Source organism: Lithobates pipiens, unplaced genomic scaffold, assembly GCF_037356315.1.
Source record: "Lithobates pipiens isolate NorthernLeopardFrog02 unplaced genomic scaffold, aLitPip1_a1.2 Scaffold_8, whole genome shotgun sequence".
Classification (NCBI taxonomy): domain Eukaryota; kingdom Metazoa; phylum Chordata; class Amphibia; order Anura; family Ranidae; genus Lithobates; species Lithobates pipiens.
In genome coordinates this window covers 558570967-558589162 of record NW_027507903.1, presented here as the reverse complement: position 1 = coordinate 558589162, position 18196 = coordinate 558570967, and the positions used below count along the sequence as shown (strand labels likewise).

General features: G+C 44.2%; 1 protein-coding gene across 2 annotated transcripts in view; it reads left to right on the top strand.

The window, feature by feature from the left end:
- The first annotated feature begins 854 nt into the window (after nt 1-854).
- LOC143960952 (uncharacterized) overlaps nt 855-18196 on the top strand; it is a 96334-nt gene continuing 78992 nt past the window's right edge. The window contains exons 1-4 of one of the 2 annotated variants that reach the window (XM_077469996.1): nt 855-934; nt 3132-3170; nt 12531-12563; nt 13518-13617. In XM_077469996.1, the coding sequence (XP_077326122.1) occupies nt 856-934; nt 3132-3170; nt 12531-12563; nt 13518-13617 (251 nt within the window). In that variant the 5' untranslated portion in view covers nt 855. Of the gene's footprint in view, nt 935-958; nt 982-3131; nt 3171-12530; nt 12564-13517; nt 13618-18196 lie in introns of those variants that run through there. The other variant, XM_077469999.1, reaches the window with a different exon arrangement.

Genomic DNA, 18196 nt, shown 5'->3' with positions numbered 1-18196 from the left:
CTCCCTGTTCGGAACCGATGTCCCTTTGACGGAAGCCGTGATTGTTTTGTTTTTTCTCCTCACGCCGATAGAAAAAAAGCCAATTTCCGATCTTCTGTTTACATCAAATGATAAGCTGTCATTGGCTGACTGCTGATCACGTGGAAAGGGAACGGGAGTCTCATTTACTCGGTGATCACAGGGTGCGCAGGTAGCTCATGCACGGGAGGACATCATGGACGCCCACCCGGCAATTAAGGCCCACGCTGTAGCTGTCTTTTGGCTATGGCACGGGTGGGAAGGGGTTAAGTCAAGAAAGCCAAGCCCAAAAATGTATTTAAAAATGCAACACAGTACAAAACGCATGCAAAACACATTCAAGTGCGCGGCAAGCGTGCGTTAAATGCATGCAAACACGCAGTCAAAAACACACAGGTATGTGCAGTATTTGGTATGAATGGGCCCCATGGCGTCACTAGCGGGTGGGAGGATGCGCTCCTTCTGGCGTGAGGCCTGGTGAAGTTGTCTTAACTCTGGCACCGAGGAATGCTAATTCACACAACATTCAAGAAAATATAAAACTTTATTTTTCACACCTGTATGCTAACCAAGCAGCTAGCCTTGTCAGACAAAAGTGGTTTATATCAGAGGAAAGCTGCTCTCTAATTACAGCACACACCATATGACTGAGTTCTAACTCTGCAGCACCTTGGATAACACATTATCACATTCTCAGCACGGCCACGCACCATAACTAGCTCCCCTCAGCCCACACTAAGCATGGCTGATGGAGCTTCTAGGATTGCGCATCCACCCCCGACAGCCAATAGCGTTAGAGCTTTCAGTTTATGCCTGCTATTGGTGCCGAGCCTACCAATGTGCGCGTGGTATGCTGCGCGCAGGCGCTGTGATTGCTTTGGAAGTTCCCCTCTTGGTTCTGTGGACATGGATTACGGTAATGGCGGAATAGATGGGGATGGGAGCTCCGGTGGTGGTGGAGCTGTAGGTGCAGCATTACAGGAGGTTTTTCACCTCAATGGTTTACAACCCCTTTAAGGACTCATTTGCACTAGTGTCGCTGTCTGAGTGATCTCCAGAGGGCATTTGTTAGGCAGTGAGGAGGCACTGTATCGCCTGCATGCCTCCTGTGCTTTTGTTGTAGAGCGGCCCTATTCACTCGAACAGCGGGGTATAATTACTGTATCACGGCCGTGGCATGTGTACACCTCTGCAGCTAGAAGGGGAGTGGTTGGGTGTTAGTGAAACCACGGCTCAACCTTCTCTAACCTAGGTTCACATATACTATATTGCCAAAAGTATTGGGACGGCTGCCTTTACACCAGGGATATGCAATTAGCGGACCTCCAGCTGTTGCAGAACTACAAGTCCCATGAGGCATAGCAAGACTCCGACAGACACAAGCATGATGGGACTTGTAGTTTTGCAACTTCCCAACCCGCATATAGTGTATGTGCGGGTTGGGAAGGTGTGCATGTGTATTTTTTTTTTTTTTTAGAAAAGCTCCTGTGATGTCTTTACCCGCATTTCTTACAGGTTTAGTAGCCCATTCAAATGGGCTGCTGTACCTATGATGTGCCTGTGCAAATGTGCACACAGCCAACTTTCACCAAATCATGTGGTTTTTCTGCTCTTTACCGCCACTTTTGGTCAACTTCTGTATTGTTGTCTGATCTTTTGCATTGGTTCTGAGCATGCCTGTTTGTACTTAGTACAAAAGTCCTATGGTTTTCTGTACACACAATCAGACTTTGCTCCATCGGACTTTTGTTGCCAGAAAGTTTGTCCGTTCCCACAGCCAACAAAAGTGAGATGAAAACCAAAAAAGTTTGTCCGATGGAGCGTACACACGGTCGGATGTTGCTCCAAAACGGCTAATTTGCATGTTTGTTGTCAAAAAGTCTGATCTTGTGTATGGGCCTTAACTGCACCCCAACCACTCATGTGAACAAGCCCTAATTGAATCCTATCAACTTGCATGTGGACGAGACAGACAGAAATCAGTGATAGGCCTATAAGTCTACAGGGTGCAGGCACAGAGCTTAGGAGGATATCCCAATGCTTTTGATCCATGAAAATCAGATAACTGTATGGTCGAGCAGCATATAGTAGCTTCTGCGTTAGTAATTATTTTTTTACTCTAAGAATATTAGAGCCAGCGCAAGGGTCTAAATTTTAACCGAAGTGCCCCTCGTGCTGGTGCCTGCTGTCAGAGTTGAAGTCATCTGCCATATCCTGGAGCTTTAACATTTTGGTGCTGCAGATGGAGGGGGGGGGGGGCGCTTCATAGAGCTGAGGGACCACAGGTTGAGGGTCACAGGCACTCGTATTGATATTTTTATATGAATTTTTAACAAATGAAACCACCAAGCTACTTATTCACTCCTTTATCTCTCGCTTTGACTATTTCATCTCCCTCCTCATTGGCCTAGCTCCCCATAGGCTATTCCCTCTTCAGTCTATCATTGTACTGCCAGACTTATCCACCTTACTTACCGCTCGGTGTCTGCCACACCTCTTCATCAATCCATACACTGGCTCCCAATCGCCCAGCAAATTAAATTCGAAATACTAACCACAACATACATAGCCATTCACAACACTGCCCCGAGCTACATAGCCAGTCTTGTCTCCAAATATCACCCAAATTGTCCTCTCCGCTCCTCCTCAAGACCGCCTACTCTCCTTGTCTCCAGGATTTCTCCAGAGCCTCTCCCATCCTCTGGAATGCAACCCGGCAATCCCTGAAAACGCATCTCTTCAGGGAAGCTTATCACGCCTCCAACTATTCTATTACCACTTCCTTCAGGTCATTCCCCATAGTCACAAACTTTTGTACCACCTGCCCCACCCTATCAGATTGCAAGCTTTTCTGAGCAGGGCCCTCTTAATCCTCTTGTATTTTATTGTATTGTAACTGTATTGTCTCCCTTTTATATTGTAAAGTGCAGCGTAAACTGTTGCCGCTATATAAATCCTGTATAATAATAAACTTATGAGCATTTAGATTCCATTCTTTCATTTTTATACAAAAAGTCACAAATAGAAGAAATAAGGTCAGGTTTTACAGATTGTCAATGGTAAATCAGTTGATTGCAATTTTTTATGTATTTTTTTCATATTTCCAATAACAGGATTTGGACCTTGGGGTCAGGGAGGAAATCGTCAAGGAGGTAAGGACCCTTAGACCTCTTTGTGATTCTAAGTTTCTGCTAATTTTAAGGCCTCATGCACATGGGACGTTTCTTACCTCTCTTGGAAGCCTAAGCTCAAGAGGAGGTAAAGGCAGTGTTTTAAAATGTGCCCAAAGCTGCGTTTTGCAAAGGCACTTAGGCACTCATTCATTCCATTGGCCAGAATATTAATTTATTTTGGCTATTGGAATAAATGAACACCCAAGCACTTGACAAATCTAGTGCTAATTGCGTTTAGACCCCTTTCACACTGGAGATGTTTTTCAGGCGCTACAGCGCTAAAAATAGTGCCTGCGTATCGCCTGAAAAAAGCCTTGGTTGCAAACGGTGGGTGCGGCGCTGGTAGGGCTTCACAAAAAGTCCTGCCAGCAGCTTCTTTGCAGCAGTGTAGGAGCGGTGAATGCAATGGGGCAGGGCCGCCATACCGACAGCAAAGCGCAGATGCAGCAGTGTTTTGCAGGCGCATTTAACCCCTTTTTGTCCACTAATGGGGTGTTAAAACCGCGCAGCTATAATGATGGTAAAACGTTGCTAAAAATAGCTCCGCTTTACCGTCGACGCCCGGGGTGGCTCAGTGTGAAAGGGATCTGACATGTTTACATGCCTTTAGGCATGTCAAGCATTTTTTTTGGCACAACACTTCTCTCCTGATTGCACTGGCCCTGGACCCTGTAAACACATGGACACTTAAAAGATTTACTAAAACTGCTGCAGCCGTGCATAGTAACCAATCAGTTGCTAACTTCAGCTTGTTCAATTAAGCTTTGACAATAAAACCTAAAAGATGATTGGTTACTATGCATAGCTGCACCGGTTTTAGTAAATCTCCCCCATAGGCTAACATTGATCAGCGTCTAGAAGAAGAAAAAAAACTGCCTTTTAGGCTGGGTTCACACTGAAGCGATGCGGGAATGCCGCGAATCCGCGGCGGGTTCCCGCATCGCATGCCTCCCGCCGGCAGTTCACACTGCCCTATGCGAACTGCTGGGAGTGCCAGTGAAACGTTAATGACACCCTCAGATCAGTTCGCATATCGCAGTGCGATCTGCAAACTCGGACAGGAATCGGATCGCATGGTGTGAACACCCATGCAATCCGATTCTGCTGCGGACCAAAAAAGGGTCCTGTGCGAGTTTGGAGCGGGTGCGATGCGAATTCAGCCATACTATCTATTTGGCTGAACTCGCATCGCACAGAGATCGGATGTGATTTGCACTGCAGTGCGGTGCGAATCACATCCGGGTCTCCTAGCCGCAGCAGTGTGAACCCAGCCTTAAGCCCCCATTCACACCTATGCGAATTAGATGTGCATTTCCCCGCATCTAATATGCATAGTAGGAGAATGTGACTGGCTCCCTATGGAGCCGGTTCACATATCTCCGGGGCGGCTGCGGAGCGCACTGCAGAAAAAACGCGTGCGTCTTTTGTTCCGTTTCAGGGCTGAATTCGGGCATAGAATCGCCCCTGAAACGGGGAACAGGGAAGCACAGCGCTCCTGTGCGTTCCGCAGTGGGGTTATAGTGTGAACCCAGGCTAAAAGCAGGATTTTTGATGTCCTGTGTGCATAAGGCCTTATACAGTGGATATAAAAACTACACACCCCTGTTAAAATGTCAGGTTTCTGTGATGTAAAAAAAATGAGACAAAGATAAATAATTTCAGAACTTTTTCCACCTTTTATTGTGACCTATAAACTGTACAACTCAATTGAGCAACAAACTGAAATCTTTTGGTGTAGGGAAGTAAAACTAAAAAAACTAAAATAATGTGGTTGCATAAGTGTGCACACCCTCTTATAACTGGGGATGTAGCTGTGTTCAAAATTAAGAAATCACATTCAAACTCATGTTAAATAGCAGTCAGTACATGCCATCATAAAGTGCCTCTGATTAACCCCAAATAAAGTGCAGCTGTTCTAGTAGGTCTTTCATGACATTTTCTTAGTCGCATCCTACAGCAAAAGCCATGATCGGGAGAGAGCTTCCACAGCATCAGAGGGATCTCATTGTTAAAAGTTATTAGTCAGGAGAAGGGTACAAGAGAATTTCCAAGGCATTAGATATACCATGGAACATAGTGAAGACAGCCATCATCAAGTGAAGAAAATATGGCACAGCAGCAACATTACCAAGAACTGGACGTCCCTCCAAAATGTATGAAAAGACAAGAAGAAACCTGGTCAGGGAGGCCTACAGCCACATCATAGGATCTGCAGCAATATCTGCCAAGCACCGGCTGTGTGGAACATGTGACAACAATCTCCCGTATTCTTCATATGTCTGGGCTGTGGGGTAGAGTGGCCTTTTCTTACGAAGAAAAATGTCCAAGCCCGGATAAATTTTGCACAAACGCATCTGAATTCTCCCAAAAACATGTGCGTAAATGTTAAATGGTCTGATGAAACCAAGGTTGAATTGTTTGGCTATAATTCCAAAAGATATGTTTGGCGCAAAAACAACACTGCACATCATCAAGAGAACACCATACCCACCATGAAACATGGTGGTGGCAGCATCATGCTTTGGTTCTGTTTTTCTTCAGCTGGAACAGGGGCCCTAGTCAAGGTAGAGGGAATTATGAACAGTTCCAAATACCAGTTAATATTGGCACAAAATCTTCAGGTTTCTGCTAGAAAGCTGAACATGAAGAGGAACTTTTCAGCATAAGGACTCAAAGCATACATCCAAATCAACAAAGGTATGGCTTCACAAGAAGATTAAAGTTTAGGAATGGCCCAGACCTGAATCTGATTGAAAATCTGTGGGGTGATCTGAAGAGGGCTGTGCACAGTAGATGCCCTCGCAATCTGACAGATTTGGTGTGTTTTTTTTAAAAAAAGAGTAGGCAAATATTGCCAGGTCAAGATGTACCATGCTGATAAACTTGTACCCAAAAAGACAGAGTGCTGTAATAAAATCAAAAGGTGCTTCAATAAAGTATTAGATTAAGGGTGTGCACACTTATGCAACCTTATTTTTTTTATTTTTACTTCCCTCCACCTAAAAGATTTCAGTTTGTTGTACAGCTTATAAGTCACATTAAAAGTGTAAAAAAATCTGAAATTATTTCTTTATTTTATTTATTTTTACATCACAGAAACCTGACATTTTAACAGGGGTGTGTAGACCTTTTTATACCCACCGTATCTGTAACATTTTAGGATTTGTGTATACAAAAAGAACAGAAAAGGTAGGGGAAGATTAGTTGTCACCAGGACATAAAGGTGTCAGCATTGTCCAGAAGTCGTTACCCTTCCTCATTCTACCAAAAGGGTTTTTTTTTGTTCCTTTTGGCAGTTCATTTTGTGTTTTTTCCCTGATGGGAAGTATTGGGAAAATCTCCCTCTAATAGAGACACCAATGGAAATAAAAAACCTGACCAAGGTTTTAACCTGTGTGTGGCCTTCTCCTTCAAAGCTGTTGTTGAATTGATCACAGCAGGGAGGGATCAGGTCGTACTTGTGTGGGGATAAGGATGTTCATAATGCTGCAAGAGCTAAAGAGGCATAGAAGAAGCAAAATTTGCTTATAAGATGAAAACTGAAGAATATTACAATGAGAACAGGCTGGAGGGAGGATGGGAATACCAAATATTACACATTTTAGAGAGAAAAGTCAGTAAAATGGAAGTAAATTCCAGCGCTGTGTTAATTGAGGAATTGAATAAGCACTTTAAATGCTTTGAAATTACATTAGGGCAGTGTAATGTGGGGCTTTTATTAGATCCTGGCAGTTTTAAACTTACTGTACAGGAACACAAGGTGAGATGGGTATTCAAAACTGTAAATACAAAGAAGTTGGCGGGTCCAGACGTACTCCCAGGGAAGGTTGTCAAGGCATGTGCAGAGCAGTTGGCATGGGTTTTCACTAAGATCTTTAATCTACTGCTATTATAGGTATCCCTATCCCCAAGAAGTTATAGACAGATGGGATGATAATAGCCCTGTAGCACTTACTTTAGTGATTTATGAATTGCCTCTGGAGATTTTTCTTGAGGTATGTTAAGATAAGTTTACCAAGTAGTTTTTACTCCCATAAATATGCCTTTAGAGCAAGTATAGAACATGCCATTGCCTTACCACTGCATATGTTATTGAGTCATGGAGGGCCCGGTAAATTTTGTGAGAATGTTTGTTTATAGAGTATCGATTGGCTTCTAGCACCATTTTGTCCGGTCTTATTGTGTGAGAAATTGCTGAAGCTTGGTCTGCCACTTTCCATCTGCCTTTGGATTAACCACTTGCCGACCATAGGCAGTCATTTGATGTCCTCGGTTGGCAGTGGTTATACTGGGATGATGCCTGCAGCTACAGACATCATCCCAATATTAAAATTTGCAGCCGGCGGTTGGCTTTAATGCAGAAGTGATTTGAGTGGCTAAACAGCGGCTCAAACACTTGCGTGCAGTGGAATGTGGTTGCCCCTCCTGTTGCCACTATCTGTCCTGGGCTCTGCCATCCGGTCGTGGGGCGCTCTGACTGGAGGCGATGGCTGCACAGAATGGAGAGACAGGAATTGGCTTTTATATTGTGTTTGAGTGCATTAAAATTCATTAAAGTGTATTTTTTCCAAAAACATTACATTTGAAAATACATAAGAAATTGCAAAACCCACCATTTTATTTTCCATAGTCTCTTCTAAATATACAATGTTTGGGTGTTCTAAGTAATTTTCTATTCTTGAATTTTACATGTAGGAGAGACGTGTCAGAATTGGCCCGGTTGGCAAGTGGTTAAAGGATATGTTTACCTTTTTCATAATTTGTTACAGCCCTGTTCAGGCTGTAACATGTTTTTGAAAGGACTGGTCCCTGCTCCCCTGCTTTGACAGCTAGCAGGGGATCTTTTTCCCCCCCCCCGCTAGCTGTCACAATTTTAAAAACCACGGATGTGTCACACATTCTCAGTGTTCTATGAATCAAACTACAAGTCCCGATGGCCTTAGCGGCTATCGGCTTGTAGTTCTCAGTGAACTACCACAGCGCTATGAGCATGTGGTAGTTTTGATTGTTCCTGTCGGCGTGTATCGGCTTGCCTGTATGAGATATGAGCAAGCAGATAAATTTGACAGGTCTGCTTTACAGACTTTTGTAACAAAAAATAATAAATGCACATTTTTTTTTTTTACCTGCATAAAATTGTGCATTATTTGTCAAAAAGGTGAACTTATCCTTTAAGGATGTTTTGGCAAACAGATCTCATGTAGTTCTAATGGGCCAATAGCTAAACATTGGAACTCCGCAGGGTTGTGTATTGAGCCCCCATCTTATGCTATTTATACCTTTTTGATTGTACTTCGTACTCTTAGGCCCCTTTCACACGCCGGTTTGTTGCAGCTTCTGGATTCCTGTGGCAAGAATCTGTGGATTCTTGCTGCAGGAATGACTGGATTATGCAATTAGCATCGGCTGCTCAGCCCATTTCAACTAATGGCAAGCGGACAGCAGCCACTGCTGATCGCACGTGGCTGCACACAGAGTAAAAAGCTGCTGTTCCTTTAAAAATTAACTGGGAGAAATCGCAAATATTACCAATAGACAGTTTCCCACCAACCGAGTCACAGGCCAGTCTGCCACTTCAGAGAGTTAGTACCATCAAATATCTTGGGATCCATGTATCCAGAATGTCGACAGACTTTGTACGTCTCAATATTGAACCCCTCACGTCCTATGTAAAAACTAAGCTGAGGACCTGGGCTCGTTTGCCACTGGGGGTGTGGGGCAGAATAAACTTAATTAAAATGGTCCTACTTCCCAAAGTATTATATGTGATGTGGCACTCCCCGACATACTTGCCTTTGAAATACTTCAAGACTCTAGAAGCTCTCCTCAAATCTTTCGTATGGGGTCCTAACAGACACAAACTGGCATGGCAGACGCTAAAAAACCCACCTGACCTGGGAGGTATGGCACTACCAGATTTCAACCTATACTATATTTCGTCCCAATTATCACAACTATACCACATTGACAAGACAGACAGGGAGCGGTTCCTCCAGCTGATGTGCCCCAAGTGGGCCAGATGCACTAAAGACCCTATTTATGCGATAACAATAAACACCGGAAATACTGATTTGAGGACTGGTGAACTGGCCCTGCTGCGTCAATATAGACGCATATGGGACATCGCCTCCGCTAAACTAGAGATTCCCCAATATAACGACTTCACCCCGTTATGGCACAACAAGGTCCTACCTGAATTCTTGCAAATTCCTGATGTAGATTGCTGGTCCACCTATGGAATCTTCTATCTCCAACATTTACTTACCAATGGGACTCTAAAAACCTTCCACACACTCCAAGTGGAGTACAATCTTCCCAACCATATGTTTTTTAGATATCTGCAAGTCAAACATGCAATCCGCACTCAATTCCCGTTGTCCCCCCCTAAGCCCACTACAAATGTCGCTATGGCAATCATCAAAAACACTGATCCTCAAAAACTAATTTCAGCCTTCTACAATCTGCTTTCCACCCCAGTAGCAACTAAAATAGCTTATGGACTTAAACCTCGCTGGGAAAGGGCGGTGGGACCTATCGAGGACGGGGAATGGGAGGAAGCTCTGGAATGCTGTAAGACAGTTTCCCCAAAACTGTCGGACAGGCTGACTCAAATTTACATACTCCACCAAGCGTACCTTACCCCCCTCAGGGTTGCCAGGTACAGAGGCTCCCAGTCCTCCTTGTGCCAAATGTGCGGAAGGGAGACAGGAACATTCATTCACTTACTGTGGTCATGCCCCAAAGTACAGGGACTATGGACACAGATTGTAAGATTCCTCCATGACGAAATGGGCTCTCCAGCCACGCTGGACCCAAAAATGTGCCTTTTAGGACTCTTGCCAGACTCGACCGACAGGTACATGAAGACATTTCTGCACGAGACGTTATTCACAGCGCGAAAGACAATAGCTCGGAAATGGATGAGGACTTGTCCCCCGAGCATTGCAGAATGGAAAGCAGAAATAAACAACACCCTCCCCTACAAAAAATTTATATACACTAATAGGGGTTGTCCTGAGAAATACTACAAAATTTGGGACAGGTGGCTGCAGGAGTCTAGCACTTGTTCATAGCCGGTCTATGCACAATACATAGTAATGTAAATGACAAGTAGATCCTCCGGCCTCTGGGTAGTGAAGTAGCCCAAACCACTGACACAAGGTACCTTTTGGCTTTAGTTATTTCATGCATAAAACGTGATGTGACATTGATGATTTGAGATGGTTATACAATTGTTATCTGAGGAGCTGTATGATCTGTAGCATTTTTGTAACTGTAATCTGTAACGTGTGCACTGTGAATCGAAATAAACCTGGTTGATTTAAAAAAAAAAAAAAAAAGCTGCTGTTCCTGGACAGAAGTCTGAGCCTGGACGCAGCTGACTGCGTTTATTGATGGTCACTATTGGCACCTTTTTTTTTTTCTATTGGTAAACACTGATAACCCTATTTTCGGCCGTTATATCTGTGCATCCCTATTTTAAGCTCTACCAAGTAGATGTTCCGGCCTCATCTAAAGACAGTTTCACGCAAAAGGTCCTTCAGGTGGCTCTTTGAGCTGCAAGTGGTCCTCAGTTCTGTTTTGTTTTATTTTTTTCTTGGGCCTATTAGCATAGATTGCTGCCTTGCCCACAGCTCAGTTGAACTGCCTTTTGTCATCTGAAATGCTAAAACTTCCCGTGACTCACAATGGGTGAAAAAAAAGTAGGAATTTTGTACTCCAATAAAATCCTTTTATTGGCATCCATTGAGAGCTGCAGGTCTAACCCTCCCCTGTTTATGATATTGCGCTGGTACTGCTTTGCTGGTAATGGGAGGTGTCATTGTCTAATCCTGTAGGTGGCAGCAAATCTGAAGGTTAAAGCGGGGTTCCACCCAAAAGTGGAACTTCCTCTGATTGGAACCCTCCCCCCCTCCGGTGTCACAATTGGCACCTTTCAGGGGGGAGGGGGGTGCAGATACCTGTCAAAGACAGGTATTTACACCCACTTCCGGGCATAGACTCCCACGGGAGTCTATGCCTCTTCCTGTCCCTGCGCGCTGTCTGCTGGGACACACACGGGTCCCAGAGACAGCGCGGACAATTCCTATTGCGCTGCGCGACTCGCGCATGCGTAGTAGGGAACCGGGAAGTGAAGCCGCAGCACTTCACTTCTTGATTCCCTCACCTAGAATGGTGGCGGCCGAGAGCCGATCGATCGGCCTCGGCTGCCGGCATCGCTGGACCCCGGGACAGGTGAGTGTCCATTTATTAAAAGTCAGCAGCTGCAGTATTTGTAGCTGCTGGCTTTTAATAATTTTTTTCCACAGTGCAATCCCTCTTTAAGACACCCTATGTCCTTCAGTGGATTAAGCACACAATTCCCAATTTATGAGTGTTTATTTTTTGCTAGTAGTTGTGTGAAAATTACAGCAAAACAACATTGTCCTAATGGGCTTCATATGTTTTCACATGTAAATAGCCCAGTAAGTGGAACACTGAGGATCATTTGTTGTACTGCGGCATGCAAGAAATGATTTCAGTGCATAGAGAAATGGAGGTGGTGGTAATGTCATGATTACGCACGTCCACAGTGACTCTAACCGCGGCGCGTGTTCCGTGACTAGGGTATATGAAGAACTTGGGGAATAAGGGTAAACTTATGCTGAATATGTAAGACTGGCTGTGGTACGTTGACAGCCCGCACTACCTTTGGCCACCACTTAGAGGGAGACTCCACTACAATCTGGCTAGCTGACCACGCACAGGCAGATACGAGTCTTGCATACAATCTGGTGCACGCTAGGGGTTGGGGAGCAGTCTAGCAATTGGCACACGCTTCTAGGATTCCTCCAGCTATCCTGCAAGCTTGAACCCCGGTGTTAATCACTATTCCCACTGTCCCCACACCCACACACCAGACACACAATAAACAATATAAAAAGAAACTGCGCTAAGATATAAATATATAACTGATATTGAATACTATATTTTTAATAACCCAGAATTAAACTACTTCTACAGATCACATTACATCTGGTTAAGGCAAAACTTTCCTACACTTACTTTTTTGTTACAGTTGGCTCTGCAGTAGTCTGTATATGCATGAAATTTTACCTGATACAGGAACATATAATGCCCACAGAGCAGAGTAGTTTAGTTGGGGCAGTACATCTTTGTCTAAACCTTGATTGGTGCCTTTGACCTGGTGATTTAGATACTTTAGGACTAATGTGTGTTTCTTCGGTAGACTCTGTTTTGATTGTGCTAGACTTCTCTTTTACGAAACAAACAGTTGCTGAACAATACATTTCTTATGCAGTATGTATTTGAAGTATCTCTCTCCTACTTCTTATTTAGGGCCTTTCGTGGATCATGGAGGTCTGTGGCAAGGTAAGTGTTACATCCTTTCATTAAAGTGGATGTAAACCTGAATTTTTTTTTTTTTTTTTTGGTCTGGCACAATATAGAGTATGGAATTGCAGATCAGCTGTGCCCAGTCTTGCCACAAATACAGCTAATAATTTTAATACAGCTCTGATAAACCTCATCTTTTTTGAGTGAAATAAAATGGACAAACTGTGAAATCTTTGTCCGTTCTTCCCCCTTGCTATGATTGACAGGTGATTTACATATCTTGTGCACTAGTTTAAGACATGCATTATTTTTTAATTCCCTCCCACTCCTTTCTTCAGCAGCTCTGCAAGGATTGGCTGTTCTACACCTCAGCATGATTGGCATGCTGAAGTCATGTGGGGACTTTTCTGGGTTTTGACTAGATGTTAGTGATGATAGCAGAAGTTCAGTGTAAGGAATACACAGGAGAAAATGCATGTCGATAAGGGGAGTGTAGAGGTGGACGGGAGTCTACTGACATCACGACTCCACCCACTGAGCCCTGGAAAACAGACCCACCCACAAAATCTGCAGTTTTTCGGGTCTCCTAGCAGACAGATGGGAGACGTTTGACAGATAAGTATACATGCAGGAGGCATGTATATCCTTCTAGATAACCAATATTGCAGTAGTTTAGAAAGGATGAGAGTGGGTTTACATCCACTTTAATAAAATATAAATAATTGCCTTTTTTTTTTTTCTGATTTACATATTTAGAAATGTTATGCCTTCATATGTAGTAGAACTCCAGCCAACCCCTCCCCCGTCATACCATCTGTGCCCACTGAAAACTAAAATTTGGTTTTGGGTGAGATTGGCCTTCAGAGTGTGGTCTCATATGTTCCCTACACAACTGACCATTTGCAAGAGCCATCCAAAGTCAAGATGGGTGTCTGGGATGGTGCATAATGCCATTGTTCAGCCTACACCAATGCTGTTGTTGTTGCACAGGTTATGCATTTCATGAACGAGTGATGGATATGGGTGGCCCTGGTCCGAGCTTCAATCAAGGATTTGGACTGCCGTCTGATTTAACACCTTTACCTGACAGGTAATCTTATTGTACAGTTTTCATCATGCCTTGGGCTCAGGATGGATAAAAATCAATGATTTTTATTAAATTTATTTTAATAAAATGCTTTTAGAGTAAAAATCTATCTAAAGATTTTCTATTTAAGATGCATTAATCATTAAAGCGGAGGTCCACCCTAAATTACACTCCTAGGTCTATGTGATCCCCCCTTCCCTAAACGCTAGGTAACCCCCTTACCTTTCAGCTGTCTTCTTCTTCTGTTTTTTTCTTATTTCAAATTTTCTGCCTCTGTAGATTGCGGAAAGGGGAGGGGCCGATGCGGAAAGGGGCGGGGCTTCAGCGGCAGGTCACTTCTTCCGGTCTGCCGCAGGGGCTCCTGGGATCTTTTTTTTTTTTTCCCAGGAGTCTGTGCTGTGCTTCTTTGTTTCATTGTTTATCTCCGTTGCCATCACAACGGGGCGGGACTTCCGACGACAACACCCGTTGGCAACCGGAGCTGTTGACGGCGCTCGATATTGCGCTGACTGCGCATGCGCGAGATCTTTTATCGAACAGGCGGTGCATGCTGGTCTTTTAGCAGCACACTCTCCCGGAAGAGGATGCCTGTGGGCTTCACATGCCCACAGGCAAAATGGAAACCGTCAGACGGTTTTATAAAATCATTTTTGAGGAGAAAACGGCATGCTGCTGTTTGCAAAAACAGAAAAAGTAAGTGTTATAATTATTAATACTATTGATTGTCAGTATGCCTCAAAAAAAAAAACGTTAAAGACAGTGGAATCCCGCTTTAAGTTTATTCAGCATGAAATGCAACTTCATTTTGTAGTATGTGGCTGTATATTCTGCAATATTTACATTTCTGGCAAATTCATTCAATGAATCCAAGCTCTCCAAGCTGAGATAAAATGCACTGCATTGATGCAATCACACAAGTTCACAGTAACCATGAGATAAAACAAAGTTCAGGAATATTCCTTTATCCCATTGTTTTGCAAATTCATGTACGCTACAAAATGTATGATTGAATCGGTTCGGGTATCGCCGTTTTACTAACCTGACAGCTTTTTATTCTAACTATGAAACCTTCATTTTGTTTGCAAATATTAAAAATTCCAACTTCCAGCGAGAATACGTCCTTACATTTAAAGAGCACTTGTCAGTTCAGATCTATCATGGCAGTGCCTGTTAGCGGGTATCCACTCACCTGCTGTCGCCACATCCCGGTGTCACTGCTGCATCACCAGCTGTCCTTTTAAAGTAAATGGGACTGTCATCCATTATTATCCATTAAGGGATGTTTACATTTCTTGTGATGGAAATAAGTTATAAAACAAAAAATGAAAGGGACAATGTAAAAATAAATAATAATAATACCTTTTTTTTTTTTTTTTTTTTTAAGTGCCCCATCCCTCTGTGCTCACACGCAGAAGCGAACACATACATAGGTTGTGCATGCATATGCTAAAGGTGTTCACACCACATGCGATGTATCGCTGCATACGTTATAGTAAGATTCTAGGGCTAGCTCTCCTTTGTAACTCTAAACTGGTAACCTGTAAAAAAAAAAAAAAAAAAAAAATTTAAAGCGTCACCTATGGAAATGTTTTTAAGTATCATAGTTCGTTGCCATTCCATGTGCATATGCCATTTTAAAGCATGAAATGTTGGGTATCTGTTTACTCTGCATAACATAATTCGTTATATTTTACCAAAAAATGGGTTAAATATTGTGTTATTTTGCATTAAAATAAATTTATGTGTACTTTTTTCAATAATTGCATTTGAAAAACAGCTGCATGAAAACCACGTGAGACACAAAATTGCAACGAATTCGGGGGCGTGGCTTGACCATGGCGGCGTGAAGCAGCAAGCTAGCTGAGCTTTGTGCAGACGGAGCGGATTACAATTGATTCCACCCCACCAGCGGGCCCATTCAACCCATGTTGCGGAAGGGTAAGGGTCCTTGTTCTCAGAGCACACCCGGACGCCTGTACATAACCTGCTACGTCTCCGTCAGGACCAAGGCCGTGCCGACAGCCGGTGCCAAGATGGCGCCTACTCTCCAGAGCCCACAGGACGGTGGGCTCAGCCAGACTCCTGGTCCATCCACAAGAAAGGAGCTATCGGCGGCCGTGGAGACATCGACACCTCCACAATCCCCCATCCTCGCCCAGATGCTGCCGCTGATTAGTCCCCCAGTTACCTCCTGGGACTCGCACACCCTCACACGCTCTATCTCCTCTGAGGATGCGGACATCAGGCAGCTGCTCCAAGCTCTGCCTACAAAGGCTGATATTCAAACCATGCTGGGGCAATGGACGGGCACCCTGCATGAGGACATCTGGAGCTCCAGCTGTTTAGCTGCTTTTACAGACCCTGGAGGAACAGCACACCTCCTCCACCTCCCGCATGGATGCAATGGTGACCCAGCTCGGCTCCTACCCGCAGCGCCTAGTCACAACGCAACTACACGTGGAGGATGCTGAGAACTGCAGTAGGAGAAACCGTGTACAGTTAAAAGATATTCCCGAGGCGGCGGTGGGGACAGATCTCTGGGAATCCGTTACAGCAATCTTTAACTTGAAACTGGGAAAACCCTCTGTCGACCGTGATTGAAATAAATTGCGTGCATAGGGTCCCAGGGATGAGAGATGTCTCCCAGGAAGCCCAGTGAGATGTGCTGTGCGGGGTTCATTTTTTCCCTAAAGTGAAGGAAGCCATAATGATGGCAGTTTGGCAAAAAGGTCCGCTGGTTTTTGATGACGCCCAGATCCACCACCTACTGAAACCCCTGCTTGAGCTAATCTGTACTTTAGGAGCCACCTACACATGGAGATGTCCCCTCTCCCTCTTAGTGAAAAGGGATAATCGGTCCTTCTCCCTTTTCACACCCACACAGCTGCTGCGGCTCTTTCTATTCCTGGAATTCCAGGCCATTGAGGTCCCAGACTGGACTGCACTGCCGAGAGCAAGAGAATTCCAAGGCCTCTCACATCCGCAACGTGACCGCAAGTCCAGGTCTCATGCAGCATCTGACCGAGGACGCCCAGAGGATCATGAGCCTTAACAGTCTCCATTCCACACAGATTTACTTGGTTTTAACCCTGGGGCATGTACGTTTTTCTTTCCTTTTTTCCTAGCTTTTACCAGTTTTTTTTTTTTTTTTTCTTCCAAGCTCCTAGTTAGATTTGAGCCGTGAGCTGATCCTCCAGGAGTGGGAGCTCTCTCTCCATTATCTCCTCAGCCAGTGGAGAACAGGTGATGGAGGACATCTTTACCTGCACAGTATCAACAGACATGCTGTACTTCAGTGCCTGGGGAAAGGTTTTCTGGCTGAGAATGGGTGGGCTAGAACCGTGAACTGTCACCAGCCCTCCCTTATTGGCATACTTTCAATCAGGGACACTGACTCTATTCTGGCCCACCGCCTAAACTTCTTTCATGTTTTTTTTTTTGTTCCAAGGTGGGAGGATTTAACTATGGAGGTTAAGGGGTGATGAGTTCTGTAATCAAGACTGGAGAATGATGGTCCAGTGGTTCCCAGAAACACTCGGTTTGCCAGACAGAGAGGTAATAGGGGGCTAGGTTTGCTCGTACGTCAGGGGTGGAGTTTAGAGAAAAATTGATTGCTAGGCCCTAGGGTGGCAATCAGGAAACCCAAAATACACTGTGCCACATCCTATTAGTAAATTGAAAAAAATGGGAAAAGAGATGGACTTTATAGGCACGTATAAAAAATGATTACAAAATTTATTAAGAATTCACAGATCAAAAAAAGATACAATTACACAACAACAATTATAATACAACAATACAAAAAGAAAAGAGAAAGTTAAGGACCCAATGATAAAGCCAAAACAACGAGGAAAACCACTTGTAGTACTTCCTGTGGAGTGTTGACTAAATCAGAAAAGCTTCCACTGGAGTGTGGCATACAACGATGAGGTGTTCCCAGGTCCTAACAGTTTAAAAGACACTTTGTGCTCAACATGTTTCGCCATTTCTTCTGTACAATTAGAAGAAAACATTTTTAGGCAAATATATACCAAACTAAAGGTAATTGTTGTACAGAGAAAAGATAGCGTCATTGTATATGCATCAACTCGCCACACTTGGTGTTTTCTATATTCTCATATACCTTCCCTGCCAAAAGGGGTGCCACCGTTGCCCACCAAGGATGTCTCTCCTGATGGAGGAGGGGAGACAAGCTCAGGGGCCCCAAAAAGGGGTTGGAGTGTAGGCATATACTGGTCCTGGGACATGTTTTTTTTATTTTGTTTTGTGTTATGTACTGAATGATTCGGGATATGCTTTTGGTAGATTTGAGGCGCCCCTCCTGGCCAGGGTTAACTGGAAGTGGGGGTGCTGATAGGTTGTGATCCTCTGTTCTACGCATTTATGGGCTGTTTAGGTGGGGGGGGGGGGCTGCCATTCCAGATGGCATAGATGGGGGTGGGGTACTGAAGCTCAGAAGCGGTACAGGCTTTGGTAGCAGAAGCATATTTACCACGTCCCTTCTGAACTTAGCGGAATGCCATCATCTGGAGCGGCAGTGTACCATTAGATGTCTCTGTCAGGATTCTGTTATGTTGCCTGC